Below are 21,827 nucleotides of genomic sequence, written 5' to 3' on the forward strand. Positions count from 1 at the left end.
TTCTTTTTTATTTTCAGAGGGACGTGAAAGTGAACGTTGCTCTGTTTACCGGAGATATTTTGAATTCTACGTCCTGGAGTCCAAGCTGACAGAGTTTCATGGTAAAGTGTGGTAGAACTTTTAATGAGTCCAATCAGTAACTTCACTCGCGAGTTCAAAAGAGCACAGTATGAGTGTGTTGCTAATATCAGTGTAAAGATGTAATCTGCTTCATAATTGCATCCAGTTTCTGAGATAGCGATTCCCATGTCTGGTTAAATCTGCACATGCTGCTATCTCACCTTAAAATCAGCGATGATGGTCGCCTGTTCCTCAAGAAAGTATGTTGGGAAACTTGCTATATTTGCAGGTTCATGAATCGGAGGAAAAGGCACCACAGGAATTTAACGCCGAGAATGTTAGCAAGGCTGCAATTTATTTCCCCCGGATTTAAATGTGGTGGAGTTATGTTAAGTGCGCTTAATTGTCATAGGTACCAGCACAATGAAAATCTTACTTGCAGCAGCTTAACGGGCCTGTAAATGCATTATGCACAGACAAATAAAATGTGTTTAGTTTGGAGATACAGCACGGAAAAAGGGCCTTCAGCCCACCAAGATTTAATTTGTAGCAGCTTAGAAACTGACTCTGAATCAGATGTTGACTGAAAATGTAGAACTGAGTATGTTTTGCTTAGTATATTTTATTTCACATGTGCACTTAGTTGATGTGCTTAAAGATTTGTCTCTGATGGGTTCATTTCTAATGGGCAACGCACAAATTCTTCCATTCTACTAACGTTTCAGGTTGAAAGCTATAAAGATGCACAAGTGTTTATGCCTCATTTATTTTGTTTGTCTGTTATTAGGATCTTTCCCAGATGCACAGCTTCCTTCAAAGAGACTCATTGGACCCAAGAACTATGAATTTTTGAAATCCAAGCGAGAGGAGTTCCAAGAATATCTGCAGGTATGGCCAGAATAACTTGCACGTACCTTACAAAGTGCTAATAGGTGCTCCAGTTTCCTCCCACACCCCAAAGACATGCAGGGTTGTAGATTAGTTGACCTCTGTAAAATTCCCCCTAATGTGTAGGGAGTGGATAACATAGAACTAATGTGAATCAATGGGTAGTGTGCATCTCTAAGCTGAAGAGTCTGCTCCGCCATTTGATCATGGTTGATCTATTTTTCCCTCTCAAATCCATTCTACTGCCTTTTCCCCATAACCTTTGACATCCTTACTGATCAAGAACCTTTCAATCTCTGCTTTAAAAATATCCATTGACTCGGCCTCCACCACAGTCTGTGGCAATGAATTCCACAGATTCACCATCCTCTGGCTAAAAATAATCCTTCCCTTCTCCACTGTGAAGGTACGTCCTTTTATTCTGAGGCTGTGCCCTCTGATCCTAGACTCTCCCACTACTGGAAACATCCTCTCCACATCTACTTTATCTCGGACTTGTGGTGGAACATCCCTCTCTGAAGTTGTTGAATAATCTGCTACCGTAGATGAATTTGCACCTCAGTGGACACTGAAGAGTGTGACCCCATTACAGGAAGGATGTGCAGGCTTTGGAAAGGGTGCAGTGGAGATTTACCAGCTACCAGGAGCCCACCCCAGCTCTACTGCTGTGCCACCCATACACTTGGAATATTCAACTCTGCCTCGGGCATCATCTGTTCGCTCTGCTTATGCTTTCAGAAATTCTGTTATTCTCTCGACCCTTCTTGCCTTGTCATCTCTCTCTTCCAAAAAGGCATTCCCTTGAATACATGTGCATTGTTTAATGGACTTGTCACTTATCTTTGTCCCCCCCATGGCTCCATATCTGATGTCTGATAATGTTCTTGGGAACCACCCTAGGGCGTTTTTCGGCACTAAGGATCTCATATAAATGATGTGTTTTATTAATTACCACAAAACAAGCTGATTGCTTATTTTTATTTGGGCTTTGGACATTGCTCCCTATCTCAAGAGTGCAGCAAGATAACCAACGGCCAATTCCCCTTCCTAGAGCTCCCTGATAGTGCAATGAATAGCTCCGTGTGTAACTATTCTGGGCCATTCTTTCTATCTGTCACGCACATGGAACTATAAGGTGGGCTCCAAGTGCAGTTTGATGGCTGGACATGCTTCAGTCTTATTCTAAACCCAGTGCAAACCATGGGAGTATTGGAAACAAAGCAGGACTCCAGAGGATCTGTAGATGCTGGTTTATATCAAAGATAGACACAAAATGCTGGAGTAACTCAGCGAGTCAGGCAGCATCCCTGGAGAAAATGGATAGGTGACGTTTCAGTCGAGATCCTTTGGAGGATATTGTAAGCTGGAAAGAGTGCAGAGAAATTTCATGAGGGGAAATAGGATAGGATGAATGCATAGTCTTTTATCCAGAGTAGGGGAATCACAAACCAAAGGACGTAGGTTTAAGGTGAGGGGAGAAAGATTTAATAGGAACCTGAGGGGTAACTTTTTCCAGGCAAAGCTGCCACAGAGAGGTAGTTGAGGCAGGCATTATAACAGCATTTAAAATACATTTGGACACATAGGTGGATAAGAAAGGTTTACAGGGATCTGGACCGAACACAGGCAGGTGGGACGTGTAAATGGGGCAGATTGGTCGGCATGGGTAAGTTGGGCCGAAGGGCTTGTTTCTGTGCTCTGTGACTCAGTGGGCCGTGCAACCTCTTGCACCTTTGTGTAGACTTTGATGATTAGCCAGGGTGTAAATCTCAACACAATGCAGAGTAACTGCATCTACCAAACCTTAGTCTACAATCCTTGATGCCTATCTGAAATTCAGACATTTGGCTGACATGGCGAAGAGAGTTTGACATTTCCAGCAGACATGTGACGAATGCTACTTGACAACATTTTACCGTTGTTAATCTTGTTAATCATGGTGGTGCAGCTGGTAGAGCGCATGCCTCACAGCGCTAGAGACCCGAGCACGGTCCTGACCTCGGGCGCTGTCTGTGTGGAGATTGCACGTTCTCCCTGTGACCATGTGGGGTTTTTCTGGGTACTCTGGTTTTATCCCACATCCCAAAGATGTGCAGGTTCGCAGGTTAATTGGCTTCAGTAAAAATGGTAAATTGTCCCTAGTGTGTAGGATAGTGCTAATGTATGGGTGATCTCTGGTTGGCGTGGACCCAGTGGGCCGAAGGGCCTATTGTCGCGCTGTATTTCTAGAGTAAAGTGAGACATAGAACTAGTGGGTAAAGGTAATCAATGGTCAGTCTGGACTCGGTGTGCCGAAAGGCCTGTGTTCGCGTTGTATCTCTAAAGTAAAGTGTAGGATGCGAGAGTGAGATAACATAGAACTAGTATACAGGTGATCAATGGTCGGCCTGGACTCTGTTTCTATGCTGTATCTCTAAAAAAACTAAACAAACCTGAATGCTGAATTGAACCTGTAATGTTGATTTTCTTTTGAATATCTATTACTAGAATCTGCTGAAGCACCCAGAGTTAAGCAACAGCCAACTTCTAGCAGATTTCCTCTCTCCAGATGGCTGCCAGTCCCAGTTTCTGGAGAAAATCCTGCCGGACGTAAATCTGGGTGTGTAAAACGTTGAATGTTTTGTGACTGCCTCTGTAACCGGTGATATATGTCGGAAGGAACTACAGACGCTGGATTATACCCACGCTAAACAACACTAAATGCTGGAGTAACTCTGCAGGTCAGGCAGCATTTCTGGAGAAAAGGGACAGGTAACGTTTCAGGTGAAGAAGAGTTCCGAGCCGAACGCCTATCCATGTTCTCCAGAGATGCTGCCTGACCCACTGGGTTATCCCAGCACTTTGTGGCTATTTCCAGTATCTCCCCCATTATAACCAATAGTTTATCCCAAAATGCTCTAGCCACTGGTTTCATTGTTCCTCTTTGCCTTCCTAAACATTTGACCTTTCTAATCAATATTCTTATTCTGCACTCCTCACTCTCTTTGCCCTCACTATATTCATCCATGACCCCAAGTATTAGTCTGCTTTAACGTTTCCTGTATTTCTGCAACTAGTTTTTACAAAAGATAGACAAGATGCTGGGGTAACTCAGAAGGTCAAGCAGCATCTCTGGAGAAAATGGATAGGTGATGTTTTGGGTTGGGACTGAGTCCGAGAATAGTCCCATCCCAAAACGTCACTTATCCATGTTTTCCAGATATGCTGCCTGACCCGTTGAGTTACTCCAGCATTTTATGTCCCTATCTCCCGTAACCGGTGGTATTTGTGATACGGCCTTGGGCCAATATCAGACCAGCAGTGTTGCTTGAACTTGACTCGCCAGCTTGCACAGCGGCAAACTCCTCAAGCTGTCATGTGGCCATTTATTTTAATCCTTGTCTTGGTTATCTACACATTACCTAGAAAGTTTATGTTCACTCACCATTCAATCATTGCTGATCTATCTTTCCCTCTCAACGCCATTGGCTTGCCTTCTCCCCATAACCCCTTACTAATCAAGAACCCGTCAATCTCCACCTTAGAAATATCCAATCACGGCCTCCACAGCCTTCTGTGGCAACAAATTCCACAGATTCACCACCCTCTGACTAAAGTATCTGGTTACACTGTGGTCGTTTCAATTGTAATCATGTATAGTCTTTCCGTTGACTGGATAGCGCGCAACAAATAAACTTTTCACTGTACCTCAGTACACATGACAATAAACTAAACTAAACCTAATTTATAGAGATATCAAGTTCCTTACAAGTAAGGTTGTTAGGGAGTTGGAATACAGTTCACTTTGATGGATTGAATTGAAAGATACCGCATGGAAACAGGCCCTTCGGCCCACCGAGTCCATCCTGACCCGTTTGCACAAGTTCTATGTTATCCCACTTTCGCATCCGCTCCCTGCACACTAGGGGTAACCTACGGAGGTCAATTATCCTACAAACCTGTACGTCTTTGAGATGTGGGAGGAAACCGGGGGCACCCAGAGGAATCCATGCAGACCCAGGGGTAATGTGCAGACTCCACACAGACAGCACCTGAGGTCAGGATCAAACCCGGGTCTCTGGCGCTGTAATACAGCAGCCTTTCATAACAGGTTGTCGCCAATTGTACACTAAACATAGTGTTTATTATTAGTCAAGTAAATTGGCACCCTTCAAATGTAGTTACGTTCTCTTTCTATCATAGGGAAAATTATCAAGTCTGTCCCTGGAAAGTTGATAAAGGAGGTAAGTTCCAACCATTTTTCATAGACATCGTGCAGCCAAGCTTGAGTAGATAACTGTTATCGGGCTTTCCTTCTGATGGGCTGCAAGAGAAACCTAGAAAGGAATTTATCCCATTGAACCCCTAGAATTATTTATTCCCACCACTCAGTTCATCCTGTTTCTCCCACTGGATATGATCGGAATGCAATTGAAATCCCCATTGGAATCTGATTGGAGGCAATAATACTTTCTTCCTAAAAATTGGGAAGGAAGTCTCGAGCTGGTCACTTTGTCCACTTTTGGACTTTAGACTTTAAACGTACAGCGTGGAAACAGGCCCTTTGGCCCTCCAAGTATGCACCAACCAGCGATCACCCATACACTAGCACTATCCTGCACATTAGGGGCAATTTACAATTTTATCGAAGCCAAACCCGAACGACTTTGGAGTGTGGGAGGAAACCGGAGCACCCGGAGAAAACCCACGCAGTCAGAGGGAGAACGTACAAACTATGTACAAACAACACCCTTAGTCAAGATCGAACCCTGGTCTCTGGCGCTGTAAGGCAGAACTCTACCACTGTAAGATCACCCCTCATCCTCCTTGCCTGCTCAACCTCTCCCTTTCACTCAGGCCCTCAAGTCCAAGCAACATCCTCGTAAACCTCCCTGTACAAAGTACTGGAGTAACTCAGCAGGTCCAGCAGCATCTCTGGAGAACACGGATGGTTGACCTTCTCCAGATAGTTATAAATGGGGTTGGTGCCTGTGTAAGTTTGGAACAAGGACTGTTCGACATAACCAACAAAAAAGGCAGGCATGTAGAAACAATAAACTGCAGTACTGGTTTACAAAAAAAAAAGACAAAATGCTGGAGTAACTCAGCGGGTCAGATAGCATGTCTGTTGAACATTTTGAATTGGGACCCATAGCTGGGCCCATGGTTACACCCTTGACTTGAACGAAATGGGAGACGTCAAAAGAGAAGTTGTTGAGGGTGAGGACGTTCCGCCAGGTGGAGGAGAGTGTCGGTAGAGGCGGACTGATTGGTCTCTGCTCAAGGAAGAACCGGAGAGCCTGAGACCTTCATGGCGGGGAATGGGAGTGTAAAAGGACTCAGATGCCCAGATGAGGGCTTTGAGTGGGGGAGGATTGTGTCTATTTGGAATCATTGCGGTACCAAGAGAGAAATCTTATATAGAAAAGCAAGCAATAAGTTTCTTTAAAAATTGTAAGAATCTCAATAAATTCCAGTTTGGGTTTTTCTGTTCTGCTGCAGTCTTCATTAAACATCGTCTACAGTTCGCATTCACTGTGTAACCTATGTATTGTTCTGTTATCGTCGTGTAGAAGGGTCAGCATTTGGAATCGTTCCTGACGGCATTCATCATCTCCTGTGAAGCTCCCAAACCCAAACCGAGCCGCCCAGAGCTCACTATTGTCAGCCCCACCTCCGAAAACAAGAAGAAGGTGAGTCAAGGTGCAGTGAATCCTGACAGGAGTCTGTCGAGGGAATTGGTCAATGATATACTGCAGGGTGTCGCTACACTGATACACTAAAATCATTCACACACTACAATGCTTTCTTCATAATAAGTGTGACAGCACACACCTCCAAATTAAGGGACTGTTTCTCTTCCCAGCTGGGGTATCAGGCAACTCAACCATCCTATCACCAACTAGAGAGCGCCCCTGACCTACCATCTTCCCCATTGGAGACCCTCGGACAATCTTTAATCTTTAAACTTTATCTTGCACTAAACGTTATTCCCTTTATCCTGTATCTGTACACTGTGGACAGCTTGATTGTAAACATGTATTGGCATTCTGTTGACTGATTAGCACCCAACAAAAAGCATTTTGCTGTACCTCGGTACATGTGACAATAATCTAAACTAAATACTAGTTTGGAATAATTTCTGATTTTAATTAGCGACGAATTTAGGATTTTATATTCCTAAATAAAATTTTGAAAGGAAAAAGTATAAATTTAATGTGTCTTAATTCCTTTACTTGCACCAGCACTGCAGTGGAAAACCGGTTCACTGATCCCTGAGCAGGCGGCATGGTGGCTGGTAGAGCAGCTGCCTTGCACAGCCAGATAGCCGGGTTCCATCCGGACCTCGGGTGCTGTCTGTGTGGAGGTTGCACGTTCTCCCTGTGAACGCATGGCTTTCCTCCGGGGTGCTCCGGTTTCCACCCACATCCCAAAGACGTGCAGGTTTGTAGGTTTAATTGTCCTCTGTAAATTGCCCCTAGTGTGTAGGGAATGGATGAGAAAGTGGGATAACTTAGAACTAGTGTGAACGGATAATTGATAGTCGGATGGACTCAGTGGGCCAAATGGCCTGTTTCCATGCTGTATCACTAAACTAAACTAAGAACCAGACAACGGGGGCTGCCTGTGTGGATATTACCCCAATGACCACGTGGGTTTCCTCTGGGTGCTCTGGTTTCCACCCACATGCCAAAGGCGTGTGGGTTTGTAGGTTAATTGGCTTCTGTAAATTGTCCCTAGTGTGTAGAATGGAACTAGTGTACGGGTGATCGTTGGTCAGCATGGACTGGTTGGGTCGAAGGTCTTGTTTCCATTCTGTACCTTTAAACTAAACTAAATTGAGAACCAAGGTCTGAGAGGAACAACGGTTTAAATGGTTCATGTTAGAACTAGCTGATTTTTAAAGAGTTAATACCAACAGAAATTAAATATGTTTCTGGATGTAAATTGGTGTTTATATTACGGGTAAATGCCAGTAAGTACAGGATGTGCATGTAGATGTCTAAATAGTGGATATTTTTGGAAAAGGGAGTGTCCCAACTGGTGAACCTGAGGTTTGGCATGATGGGAGTTGGTTACACACAGGAATATCTGAGGTGGGTGGTGGAGGAGGATTGTTGAACGTTGGGATGTAAGAAAGAGAAGAGAGAGGAGGCTGTTCAGTGTCTTGCTCCTGCTCTGCCATCCATTATGATCACGGCTGATCCTTTACCTCAGCACCTCTTCCCAACACTAACCCCTTGATATAAATCTTTCACTCCCTGTCATAGAGTCATACAGCACGGAAACAGGTCCTTCAGCCCAATTGGCCCTTACCGAACAAGATAGATAAGATAAGATAAGATAAGATAAGATAACCTTTAATGTCATTCAGACCGAAGTCTGAACGAAATTGAAGCAGTCATACATACAATACAATACAATAAAAAACAACAATAAACACATATTAACATCCACCGCAGTGAGTCCACCCAACATCTCCTCACTGTGATGGAGGCAAGGTTGAGACGTGAGTACTGCCACAGTCTCAACCTCGCGCCAGGCCGCCCCGACCGGGCACCACTCCTCCCTCGGGCTGGGCCGCCCCGACCGGGCGCCGCCCCTCCCTCGGGCTGGGCCGCCCCGACCGGGCGCCGCTCCTCCCTCGGGCTGGGAAAGCCGTACCTCCCCGAGCTCGGCCACTCCGACGGGAGCACCGTTCCTTCCTCGGGCCGGCCGTCCTCACGGGAGCGTCACAGTCCCTCACGAAAGCACTGTTCCAGCCCCGAGCCGGGCCGTCCTCACGGGAGCGAGCCCAGTGGAGTCCTGGCGGGCTCTGCCTCCTGAGCCTCGAGGTCGCCAGCTCCGCCATTAGGCCTCAGCGCAGACGGAGGCAGAGAAGGGGAATACGACAAAAAGTCGCATTCCCCCGCAGGGAGAGACAGCAAGCCCCGTTTCAACCCCCCCCCCCCCCCCAAAACAGAAACTAAAAACCAAAACTAGACTAACCAAAACGAAAATAAACAACACAAAAAACACAAAACAAACAGGACTGCCGGAGAGCCGCTGCAGCCAGAGCCGCGCCGCCACTGAGTACCTCATTTCCAGAGTTTCACATATATGTCTACAGTGACCGTCAGTTCCAGGCATTCCAGTTGGGAACAGCATCAACCCTGCAACCCTCAACGCTCCTGCCCTCCCCGCAACTTTACCCCTGGCCTGACTCCCCACACGCTGTGAAAGGAATTCTCCCCCCCAATTGGTCCCTTGAACTAGTATTGTCATTCAATAAGATCACAACTGATTCAACTTGTCCCGATGTGCTCCTGTTTTTCCCACCTTCTCTCCACCTGCCGTCACCCTCCACCCCACACCCATTCAGTAATTCAGAATGAAGGAGATTTGGAAGCCTTGGGCAAATTGAATTGTTACTTTTTTTTTTGAGCGTGAGAAATTCTATGTCCCGCCAGCTGTCTTTCAAAATTTAGCAACTCAAATTGGGGGTGCGTCTTCGTGCAGGTGCGTCTTCAATGTCGGGAAATACGGTACTTTATTAAGAGATATGGCTTTTGAAGACTTTATAAAAGTCGACTGACAGCTTACGGAGAGGAGATCAATCTGCGCATATGCGGTTTAAGATTGTTTAAAAGCTGACTGACGGCCTACCCTGAGTAAGTACTCACGGCATGTGCCTGGTACAGCTGATAAATGTACACATGATAAAGAAATAACATTTAGTTCAAGATAAAGTCTAGTAGTCCAATTAAAGATGGTCCGAGGATCTCCAGTGAATAAATAGTAGCTCAGGACTGCTCTCTAGTTGTTGACAGGATCTTTTAGTTGCCTAATAACAGCTGGGAAGAAACTGTCCCTGATTCTGGAGTTGTGCGTTTTCACATTTCTGTACATCTTGCCTGATGGGAGAGGGGAGAAGATGGGGTGACCGGGTTGACACTTGTCCTTGATTATGCCTCTGAAAGGGATGTATATTTGCTGTATACAATGTGTTAATCCCTTAAATGTTCTCAATCAGCTGTCATATTTCTTAATATCGTTTCCCAATGAACTGTTGCTTAGTTTAGATGCAAGATCCTATGTTAAGGGCACTGGACAGGCAATGTGCTCCAGTACAGTCTTTCATTGCCAGAGTTTTGCTTGATATTGCACCTGACTCGCTGTCTTAAGAGTCATAATTATACCGCACGGAATCAGGCCCTTTGGCTCAACTCACCCATGCCGACCAAGATGCCCCGTCTAAGCTGTTGCCATTTGCCCGCACTTGGCCCATATCCCTCTAAACCTTTCCTCTCCATGTACCTGTCCCAATGTCTTTTAAATGTTCTTATTTTTCCATGCCTCAACTACCTCTGGTAGCTCATTCCATATACCCACTAACCTCTGAGTGGGAAAAGGTCGCCCCTCAGGTCCATATTAAATCTTGCCATCTCGCCTTAAACCTATGTTCTCTGGAACGTGATTCCCTTACTCTGGATAAAAGATTGTGTACTCACCCTAATTCCCCTCGATTTTATACACCTCTATAAGCACGTACCTCTGTAAGATCAAAGCAGCTGCATAAGATCGATGTACCTTGATACGTCTTACTGAAAGAATCATAAGAAATATGTCACTGGTTTCTGTTGTACAAAGGATCATATACCTGTGAAAGTAAAAGGCACGGTGTGTCTGTGTGTGTGAATTAACGTGACACTGTTGTGGAAGAAAGGATCAAATGTTTGGTATTTTTGATGGGTTCCTATCTTCCAGCTCTTTACCGACTTATACAAAAACAATGCAAATCGCTCCGAAAGCACAGAGAAAAAGTACAATCAGAACTACTTCATGGAAATGATGACATTGGATGGCATTTACGATTACATGATGTACGTGGGTAAGTAGGTATTCGGACTTGGCAAAAAAAATAGTGACTAGCAAAGTGTACAAAACATGAGAGGAATAGATCGGGTGAATGCACAGAGTCTCTTTCCCAGCGCAAGGGAATCGAGATCCAGAGGACCCAGGTTTAAGGTGAGGGGCGATAATCCTAATAGGAACCTGGGGGTAACTTTTTTTACATAAAGGGTGGTGGGTGTATGGAACGATCTGCCGGAGGAGATAGTTGAGGCAGGGACTATAGTAACATTTAAGAAACATTAAAACAGGTACATGGATTGGATAGATTTAGAGGGATATGGGCCAAATGCAGGCAGATGGGACTAGTGTAGAAGGGCGATGTTAGTCAATGTGGGCAAGTTGGGACGAAGGGCCTGTTTCCATGCTGTATGATTCTATACTTCCAACAAACCGCCCCAAGTTCCCCAGTCTTCATGTTTTTCTCCGCAGTAAAAACACAGGAGAATTACTCGTTGAGGACCTTGCTCATCTCCTGCAACTCCACACGTTAGATGACCGCATTGGTTTCTGAGGGGGCTTATTCCCTGTCCAGTTACCCAGTGGATGGCATCAGATTTGAGCTTGTGGCTGCTAATTCTCAAAGAGGAGAACCAGCCATTGCTAAATTATACTATGAATGGCATCTGGTTGAGCCTGTGGCTACGACTTCTCCCAGAAAGGCTGTGGAGGACAGCTAGAAAGGCTGTGGAGGACAAATTCTGCTCCTACAACTTATGAACTTATGAGGGCATGAATGCAGCTCCCTAGGACTTTGGTTAGGCCGCATTTGGAATATCGTGTGCAGTTCTGCTTGCCCCATTACAGGAAAGATGTGGAGGGAGCAACAAGCAAGGAAAGAACCGGGGTGAGTGAGCTGTGGGTGACAACTATGTTTACCATGCTGACGGTGGGACTTTGCTCTGATTCACAGCCCGGGTTGTTTTCCACGTCCCGGACTGGTTACATCATTTGCTGATGGGTGGCCGGATTCTGCTGAAGAACACGCTAGAGGCGTACGCTGACAACTACCTCCAGCGTAAGCTGGATCACCTGCTCCAGGAGCATCGAGTGGTCTCCCTCATAACTCTGCTGCGAGGTGAGTCAAGGCCATGTGTGCAGGGCATACGTTGGATCACAGAGCCCACCTCAGAGATCACTACTGCCTGGTTAACTCCACCTCAGCCACTGCACTTCTATCCAGTTACAGTTTAGTTTATTGTTACGTGTACCGAGGTACCGTGATAAGCTTTTGTTGCGTGCTAACCAGTCAGCAGAAAGCCAAAATATGATTACAATCGAGCTATGATTGCAATGATGCGTGGTTACAATGTGTTTACACCAAAGATAGACAGGTGACGGGGGGGCTGATTGGTAGATGGTTGAACAAAGGCCAGAGATGAAGAGCCGAGAAGTGTGAGGTAAGGAGAGAAGAAGTGCAAAATGTGAATCCAGAGGAGGGAAGGAAGAGGATAAATGGGTTCAAACCCAAGGGGGACACAGGGAAGCGGGGTGGGGAGAAGAAAAGAGGAGGGGGAGTTGTTAGTAAGTTGAAATCGGAGAATTTGTTGTTCGTACCACTGGGTTGTAAGCTACCCAAGCGGAATATGAGGTGCTGTTCCTCCAATTTACGTGTGGCCTCATCCAGGACTGAATCGTCAGTGTGGGAATGGGAAGGGGAGTTAAAATTGTTAGAAACAGGGAGATCCAGCAGGTCTTGGTGGACTCTGCAAATCATACCTCCTGTCTTTAAAACATCAGATGTTCCAAGTAAAAGCAGTTCTAGGTATTTCCCCAGCGGCCACCATATGAATCTGCTGATCCCTCTATCTTAGATATGGTTTCATGCTTTGCACGTGTACCATGCTCCATCGTTTCATTGAATTCACTGTTTGTATTACAGTGTAGAGTTTGTTATGTTCATGGTGATCAGGTGAAGATTGGGGGCTGGTGTTTGATGCTGTTTATAGATTCCTCCTGCTGTAAATTATAGCTGTGAACTACATCAATGCTTGAACTGCATTTTAGCAAGATCAACTTACCACAGTGGTGCAGCTGGTAGAGCTGCTGTCTCACAGCGACCCGGGTTCGATTCTGACCTCGGATGCTGCCTGTGTGGAGTTTGCATGTTCCCCCTGTGACCGCATAGGTTTCCTCCGGGTGCCCCAGTTTTCTCCTACATCCCAAAGACATGTAGGTTAATTGGCCTCTGTAAATTGCCCCTAGTTTAGAGCTACAGCGTGGTAACAGGCCCGTCGTCCTACCGACCAGCGATCCCTGTACACTAGCACTTTCCTACACACTCGAGACAATTTACAATTTTACCGAAGCCAATTAGCCTACAAACCTGTACGTCTTTGGAGTGTGGGAGGACAGTGGAGCATCCTTGTGAAAACCCACGCGGTCACGGGGAGAACGTACAAACTCACCCGTAGTCAGTATTGAACCCAGGTCTCGAGCTGTAAGGCTGCAACTTTACCTCTGAGCCACGGTGCCGCCCCAAGTCTGTAGGGAGTGGATGTGACAGTGAGATAACAGAACTAATGTTTAGGGAGTGAATTCAGTGGCCCCTTTCTGAACCATCTTATTTCCTCCTGATTGTGAAACTTCCTGACCACCAACCTCAACCGGGTTTCTGTAGGAGACTAAAACATGGTTTATTGTTTTACAGATGCAGTCTTCTGTGAGAATACTGATGCTCGCTCCACTGAAGACAGACAGAAGAGAGCAAAGCAAACATTTGATGAAATGATGAATTACATTCCAGGTAGGAAGTTAGAGTGGTTCAGGGCTGGCAAGCCAACAGTGACAAACGCTGTTACTTCAGGAGCAGAGGGAACTGCTGTCATGAAGTTGGCCATGGTTTGCAATAAAAGCTGATTCAATTTTATTGTCTTTAAAACATCAGATGTTCCAAGTAAAAGCAGTTCTAGGTATTTCCCCAGCGGCCACTATATGATGTGTGGCAGAGCCTCTATGTTCATGTCATAGAGTCACACAGCATGGAAATAGGCCCGTTGGCCCAATACTTCCATGCCGACCAAGATGCTCCATCTAAACTATCCCATTTGGCTCATGTCCTTCTAAACCTTTCCCTATCCATGTACCTATCTAAATGTCTTTTAGGAGAAAAAGGATAGGTGACTCTTTAGACTTCTTCAGTCTGAAAAAGGGTCACGACCTCGGGTGCTATCTGTGAGGAGTTTGCATGTTCTCCCTGTGACCACGTGGGTTTCTTCCGGGTGCTCCAGTTTCCTTCGACATCCTAAAGACGTGCGGGTTTGTAGGTTAATTGACCTCTGTAAATGTCCCTAGTGTGTAGGAAGTGGATGAGAATGTGGGATAACATAGAACATTGGGACCAGATGTGTCCTACTTGTAGCGCCGAAGATCTGTGCTCCAGAAATATGCCCAAGTCACAGCGTTATACACCATAGAAACAGGCCCTTTGGCCCAACTTGCCACTGCTGACCAAGATGTCCCACCTGTCTGCGTTTAGCCCATATCCCTCTAAACCTTTCCTATGCTTGTCCCTGTCAAAGTGCTTTTCAATGCTTTTGTGCCTGCCTCAATTTCTTCCTCTGGAAGAAACTATAGGTGCTGGTTTATACTGGATAGACACAAATCCCCAGGGCCTGATGGTCTGCATCCCAGGGTATTTAAGGAAGTGGCTCTAGAAATCGTGGATGCATTGGTGATAATTTTCCAATGTTCTATAGACTCAGGATCAGTTCCTGTGGATTGAAGGGTAGCTAATGTTATCCCACTTTTTAAGAAAGGCGGGAGAGAGAAAACAGGGAATTATAGACCAGTTAGCCTGACATCGGTGGTGGGGAAGATGCTGGAGTGAATTATAAACATAGAAACATAGAAATTAGGTGCAGGAGTAGGCCATTCGGCCCTTCGAGCCTGCACCGCCATTCAATATGATCATGGCTGATCATCCAACTCAGTATCCCGTACCTGCCTTCTCTCCATACCCTCTGATCCCCTTAGCCACAAGGGCCACATCTAACTCCCTCTTAAATATAGCCAATGAACTGGCCTCGACTACCCTCTGTGGCAGGGAGTTCCAGAGATTCACCACTCTCTGTGTGAAAAAAGTTCTTCTCATCTCGGTTTTAAAGGATTTCCCCCTTATCCTTAAGCTGTGACCCCTTGCCCTGGACTTCCCCAACATCGGGAGCAATCTTCCTGCATCTAGCCTGTCCAACCCCTTAAGAATTTTGTAAGTTTCTATAAGATCCCCTCTCAATCTCCTAAATTCTAGAGAGTATATAAGATATACAGGCATAAAAGATGAGATAGCCGCACATTTGGATAGCAGTAACAGGATCGGTATGAGTCAGCATGGATTTACGAAGGGGAAATCATGCTTGACAAATCTTCTGGAATTTTTTGAAGATGTAACTAGGAAAATGGACAAGGGAGAGCCAGTGGATGTAGTGTATCTGGACTTTCAGAAAGCATTTGATAATTCAATTCAATTCAATTCAATTTATTGTCATTGTATAAGGTCCCACATAGGAGATTAGTGGGCAAAATTAGGGCACATGGTATTGGGGGTAGAATGCTGACATGGATAGAGAAGTGGTTGGCAGACAGGAAACAAAGAGCAGGGATTAATGGGTCCCTTTCAGAATGGCAGGCAGTGACTAGTAGGGTACCGCAAGGCTCGATGCTGGGACCGCAGTTATTTACAATATACATCAATGATTTGGATGAAGGGATTTAAAGTAACATTAGCAAATTTGCAGATGACACAAAGCTGGGTGGCAGTGAGAACAGTGAGGAGAATGCTGTGAGAATGCAGGGTGACTTGGACAGGTTGGGGGAGTGGGCAGATGCATGGCAGATGAAGTTTAATGCGGATAAATGTGAGGTTATCCACTTTGGTAGCAAAAAGAGGAAGGCAGATTACTATCTAAATGGCGTCAAGTTGGGAAAAGAGGAAGTACAACGGGATCTGGGGGTCCTTGTACATCAGTCTATGAAAGTAAGCGTGCAGGTACGGCAGGCAGTGAAGAAAGCGAATGGAATGTTGGCCTTTATAACAAGAGGAATTGAATATAGGAGCAAAGAGGTCCTTCTGCAGTTGTACAGAGCCCTAGTGAGACCACACCTGGAATATTGTGTGCAGTTTTGGTCCCTTAATTTGAGGAAGGACGTTCTTGCTATTGAGGGAGTGCAGCGTAGGTTTACAAGGTTAATTCGCAGGATGGCGGCACTGTCGTTTGCTGAGAGAATGGAGCAGCTGGGCTTGTACACTCTGGAGTTTAGAAGGATGAGAGGGAATCTCATTGAAACATATAAATTTGTTTAGGGTTTGGACATGCTAGAGGCAGGAAACATGTTCCCGATGTTGGGGGAGTCCAGAACCAGGGGCCACAATTTAAGAATAAGGAGTAAGCCATTTAGAATGGAGACGAGGAAACACTTTTTCTCACAGAGAGTGGTGAGTCTGTGGATTTCTCTGCCTCTGAGGGCGGTGGAGGCAGCTTTTCTGGATGCTTTCAAGAGAGAGCTAGGTAGGGCTCTTAAAAATAGCGGAGTCGGGGGATATGGGGAGAAGGCAGGAACGGGGTACTGATTGGGGATGATCAGCCATGATCACATTGAATGGCGGTGCTGGCTTGAAGGGCCGAATGACCTACTCCTGCACCTATTGTCTAAATTGCTGGTGTAACTCTGCGGATCAGGCAGCATCTCTGGAGAAAAAGAATAGGTGACATTTTGAGTCAGAACCCTTCCTTAGAGTGGCTCAGAATGAGTCTTAAGGAGGTTTCAGACCCAAAATGTCACCTATTCCTTTTCTCCAGAGACGCTGCCTGACCCACTGAGTTACTCCAGCATCTTGTGTCTAGGTCATTTTGTAAACCCACCTTCCTTTATCTGGAAAAAGTTGCCCCTCGAGTTCCTATTAAATTTAGCCCCTCATACCTTAAACCTATGTCGTCTGGTTTTTGATTCCTCTTCCTCGGGTAAAAGACTCTCAGCTGTTACAAGGCAAAGGGAATTGCAGTCTTCAAGTTTCTGCTTTCAACGAGCATGGTGAGTGAGAGGTCATGCTCAGCTTATCCGTACCACCTTTCATCACTGCGATAACCTAGAACACCTCATTGTGGTTTAGTTTGTTGTCACGTGTACACTGTACATGTACAGTGAAAAGCTTTTTTGCTGCATGATGTCCAGTCAGCGGATTGGATAGCACACAATTTGGTAATCCACTTTTTGCCATGATGCCGTTGGATGGTAAATATATAAAATGGATGCATGCAAGGAAGCAACTTTTGGACATTTGCATTAAAACTTTATATAATTTGGATCTACAGAACTATAAGACTGTCACTATGCACTAGCACTACTTACATGCCATGTCCTGAGACAAATCAGACATAGAATGCTGTACTGTTCTCTGTTCTCATCTTTAGACTTTAGAGATACAGCGCTGAAATAGGCCCTTCGGCTCACCGAGTCTGCGCTGAGCGACGATCACCCTGTACACTAGAACTATCTTACACATTAGGGACATTTTAACAGCTTACCAAAGCTAATTAACCTATAGAGTGCCCTCCATAATGTTTGGGACAAAGACCCACAATTTATTTATTTGTCTCTGTACTCCACAATTTGAGATTTGTAATAAAAAAAAAGATCACATGTGGTTAAAGTGCACATTGTCAGATTTTAATAAGGGCCATTTTTATATATTTTAGTTTCACCATGTAGAAATTGCAGCAGTGTTTATACATAGTCCCCCCCCCCCCCCCCCCCCCCCCCCATTTCAGGGCACCATAATGTTTAGGACACAGCAATGTCATGTAAATGAAAGTCATCATGTTTAGTATTTTGTTGCATATCCTTTGCATGCAATGACTGCTAGGTCTGTAATTCATGGACATCACCAGTTGCTGGGTGTCTTCTATGGTGATGCTCTGCCAGGCCTGTATTACAGTCATCTATAGCTTATGCTTGTTTTGAGGGCTAGTCTTCTCTTTTTCTCTTCAGCATATAAAAGGCATGCTCAATTGTGCTCAGATCGGGTGATTGACTTGGCCACTCAAGAATTTACCATTTTTTAGCTTTGAAAATCTCCTTTGTTGCTTTAGCAGTATGTTTGGGGTCATTGTCTTGCTGTAGAATGAACTGCTGGCCAGATAGGATGTACCTTCAGCAGCCATACATGCCCAGGCCATAACACCCCCACCACTGTGTTTCACAGAGGAGGTGATATGCTTTGGATCTTGGGCAGTTCCTTCTCTCCTCCATACTTTGCTCTTGCCATCACTCATATATATGTTAATCTTTGTCTCATCTGTCCACAAGACCTTTCTCCAGAAATGTGGTTGCCCCATTAAGTACTTCTTGGCAAACTGTAACCTGGCCTTCCTATTTTTGCGGCTAACCAATGGTTTGCATCTTGCAGTGTAGCCTCTGTATTTCTGTTCATGAAGTCTTCTGCGGACAGTAGTCATTGACAAATCCACACCTGACTCCTGTGGAGTGTTTCTGATCTGTCGGACAGGTGTTTGGGTTTTTTTCTTTATTATAGAGAGAATTATTCTGTGATCAGCTGTGGTCCTCCTTGGCCTGCCAGTCCCTTTACGATTAGTAAGCTCACCAGTGATCTCTTTCTTCTTAATGATGATCAAAACAGTTGATTTTGGTAAACCTAAGGTTTGGCTGATGTCTCGAATATTGTTATTCTTGTTTCTCAGTCTCATAATGGCTTATTTGACTTTCATTGGCACAACTTTGGTCCTTGTGTTGATAAACAGCAATAAAAGTTTCCAACGGTGATGGAAAGACTGGAGGAAACCTGAGCAATTACAAACATTGTGAAGCCATGTGTCCCAAACATTGTGGTATATATGTATAAACACAGCTGTAATTTCTACACGGTGAAACCAAAATGTATAAAAATGGCCTTTATTAAAATCTGACAATGTGCACTTTAACCACATGTGATTTTTTTCTATTACAAATCTCAAATTGTGGAGTTCAGAGGCAAATAAATAAATGATGGGCCTTTGACCAAACATTATGGAGGGCACTGTAAATCTGCACGTCTTTGGGATGTGGGAGGAAACCGGAGCACCCGGAGGAAAAACACCTATCATAAGGAGAATGTTCAAACTCCATGCACACAGCAGCCGTAGTCAGGATTGAACTCGAGTCTCTGGCGCTGTAAGGCAGCAACTCTACCGCTGTGCCTATTGACTGAAAATAGTTTCTTCTGCATTCTCGTTTTGTTTGCTGCCCGCATTATTCAAAGATTGGGATATAACATTTTTAGCAGAAAAATAACTTTGAGTTGGCTACAGTTGAATGTACTTGATTTCTGAAAATCTCCTCTTGTAAATAGTGTTCATTGTGAGTACATTGTCTCTTTAACCAGCAGCGAGGTGGTGGGGCATGGGGATGTGGTGAGGATGTGGGGACAGTGCTGGATTATGTAACCAATCTCGTAACACTGAGACTGAGAGGGGAAGACATGGACTATCACAGAAGCCAATCTTCAGTCAATTTGATTCAATCCCTGTGTTATTGGAAGTGTCTGAGTGCACTGGATACAGCAGAGGCTTTGGGACTAAACGTATCCCGGTTATAGTTCTAACGATCTGTGCTCCAAAAATATGCATTTTCCCAAGTTATAGTCATCGCGTCATATAGCACAGAAACGGGCCCTCTGGCCTAACTTGCCAACGCCGACCAAGATGCCCCATCTATGCAAATCCCACCTGCCCACGTTTGGCCCATATCCCTGTAGATCTTTTCTATCCATGAACCCATCCAGTGTCTTTTAGATTCATTTATTGAACCCTGAGTCCAAGTTTCACATCAGAGAGATTAGAACATTGTCAATTACTGAATAAAAAGACACTCTGTAGATGTCCTACACCCAAACTAGGACATCTACAGATTTCTGGCAGAGTCTTGTGTGTTGCTTCCTCTCTCCACAGAACCGCTGTCCAGCATTCTTTCAATGCCAGCAAAACTATGCTCAGACAAAATTCCTAACATTTAATCAGATGTGATTAAACAGAATCATGAACTTGTACATACAATTTTTTCTGTCACGTGCTCTGCACAAAGTAGTACTTTAGAGATACAGTGCAGAAACGTGTCCTTCAGCCCACCGACTCTATCCCGTCCAGCGAACCTGGTCTCTGGTGATAAAAGGCAGCAACTCTACCACTGTGACACCCAATTAGTATAATGAATGTTGTGCTCCTGAGGGCCTTTACTGTTGGATTGCGAGAGTTTTTGAAAAAAATGTATTTCTTCATATCTTTGCAACAGGTTATCGGTGGGCGGCGCGACTCTTGTCAGCAGCGGCCTCTGCAGTCCGTCTGCGTTTTTATTATTTTATGTCTATGTTTTTATGTAGTTTTTGTTATTTTTTGTTGGGGTATGTGTGGGGGGGGGGGGGGGGGTAACTTTTAAATCTCTCCCTGCACGGGAGACCCGACCTTTTCTTTGTCGTGATTCCCTTTATTCTGTATCTTTATACTGTGGATGGCTCAATTGTAATCATGTATTGTCTTTCCGCTGACTGGTTAGCACGCAACAAAAGCTTTTCACTGTACCTCGATACACGTGACAATAAACTAAACTAAATGAGGGTATTAACTAGAAGGAGATGTTGGGCAAATTTGAATTGTTTTCTCTGGAGCGTTGGAGGCTGAGGGGAGACCTGACAGGATTATAAAGATATGGGAGACCTAGATAGGGTAAACACATAAGCATTTTCCCCAGGGTGGAAATATCAAAGACTAGAAGGCATAGGTTTAAAGTGAGATAGCTAAAGCTTAAAGGAAATGCACAGACAAATGTTTTCCACAGAGATATGGTGGGTGCCTGGAATGTGCTGCCAGGGATGGTGGTGGAGGCAGGTACGATAGTGTTGTTTATGAGGCTTTTAGATAGGCACATGGAAATGCAGGGCATGGGGGAATGTGGGTCATGTGCCGGCAGAGGAGATTAGTTTATCTTGGCGGCATGTTCGGCACAGCCTGTTCCTGTGCCTCTATGTACTCACCATATGCATGCGCACTGATGCCCGGCTTGAATTTTGCCAAGGACATTCAGCTCCAGACATGATTACGACCTTGGTTCCAGAACTGAGGTTAGAGCCAATGCCCATGACAGCAGGTAGTATTTGTCCAAGCGCAGATTGAAGGAAGCCGAATAAATGCAATGGTGCTTTTAGTGTCACATGTGCGAAGTGCAAACGCACAGTTCAATTATTTTCTTATAAACAGTCTAGTAGAGAATTGCCAAACCTATTGCCAAAACTCAGCACAATCCCCAATTAGCAAATGGTAAAGAAATTGTCTACGGATCCTGCACGCAATAGGAGCCATGTTTTGGCACCATTTTCAGTCCAGTCTCCCTCTGGCTGTTGTGAGCGGTGCCTGTTCCAGGCCAGTCCCAGGCTGCTGCGGGCCTTCAGCGATCGCTATCCTTGGATGCGACGTCCCTCTCTTCGCCCGTCCACCTTTGTTCCTCAGGGGTGCCTCCCGCAGCCGACCTCAAGGGGCGCAGCAGGCTAGACCCTGGTTCCCTCTCCTCCCCTATCGTCCTTGCTCCTCGCCCATTGTCGTCACCACCTCCCTCGTCGCTGGTCTTGGGGAACGAGCAGAGGTCGACTGGGCAACTTCTCCCTGCAGGTGGCGGTCCGCCGGGTCTTGCGTTCGGCCGAGCGCGGCCCTCTTGGAGCTTAATTGTGAAATTAAGAGGAAAATACTCCTGACATCAAAATTATAAGTGTGCAAATTTGAGAATGATGATTAGTTGTACATTCATTGTGTGAGAAGGAGGGCTCGAGATCAGAAGAAAGGATTTTGTTTCAGAAAACTACCAACTGAAAACGACCTGCGTTTGTACTGAACAAATTCCACCTCATAAGTTATAGGAGCAGAATTAGGCCATCAAGTCAACTCTGCCATTCAATCATGACTGATCTATCTTTCCCTCTCAGCCCCATTCACCTCCCCATAACCCCTGACACCTGTACTAATCAAGAG

At 45.2% G+C, this 21,827-nt stretch overlaps 1 protein-coding gene across 4 annotated transcripts in view; it reads left to right on the forward strand.

The window, feature by feature from the left end:
- The window catches only part of snx14 (sorting nexin 14), a 73,143-nt gene that overhangs the window by 44,786 nt on the left and 6,530 nt on the right, over positions 1–21,827 (forward strand). For 3 of the 4 annotated variants that reach the window (XM_033025659.1, XM_033025657.1, XM_033025658.1), the window contains 8 exons: positions 18–101; positions 848–948; positions 3,436–3,547; positions 5,131–5,171; positions 6,501–6,620; positions 10,675–10,798; positions 11,732–11,896; positions 13,469–13,564. In XM_033025659.1, coding sequence (XP_032881550.1) covers positions 18–101; positions 848–948; positions 3,436–3,547; positions 5,131–5,171; positions 6,501–6,620; positions 10,675–10,798; positions 11,732–11,896; positions 13,469–13,564 — 843 coding nt within the window. The remainder of the gene's footprint in view (positions 1–17; positions 102–847; positions 949–3,435; positions 3,548–5,130; positions 5,172–6,500; positions 6,621–10,674; positions 10,799–11,731; positions 11,897–13,468; positions 13,565–21,827) is intronic. The other variant, XR_004412876.1, reaches the window with a different exon arrangement.

The sequence above is a fragment of the Amblyraja radiata genome, chromosome 8 (genome assembly GCF_010909765.2).
Source record: "Amblyraja radiata isolate CabotCenter1 chromosome 8, sAmbRad1.1.pri, whole genome shotgun sequence".
Taxonomy (NCBI): domain Eukaryota; kingdom Metazoa; phylum Chordata; class Chondrichthyes; order Rajiformes; family Rajidae; genus Amblyraja; species Amblyraja radiata.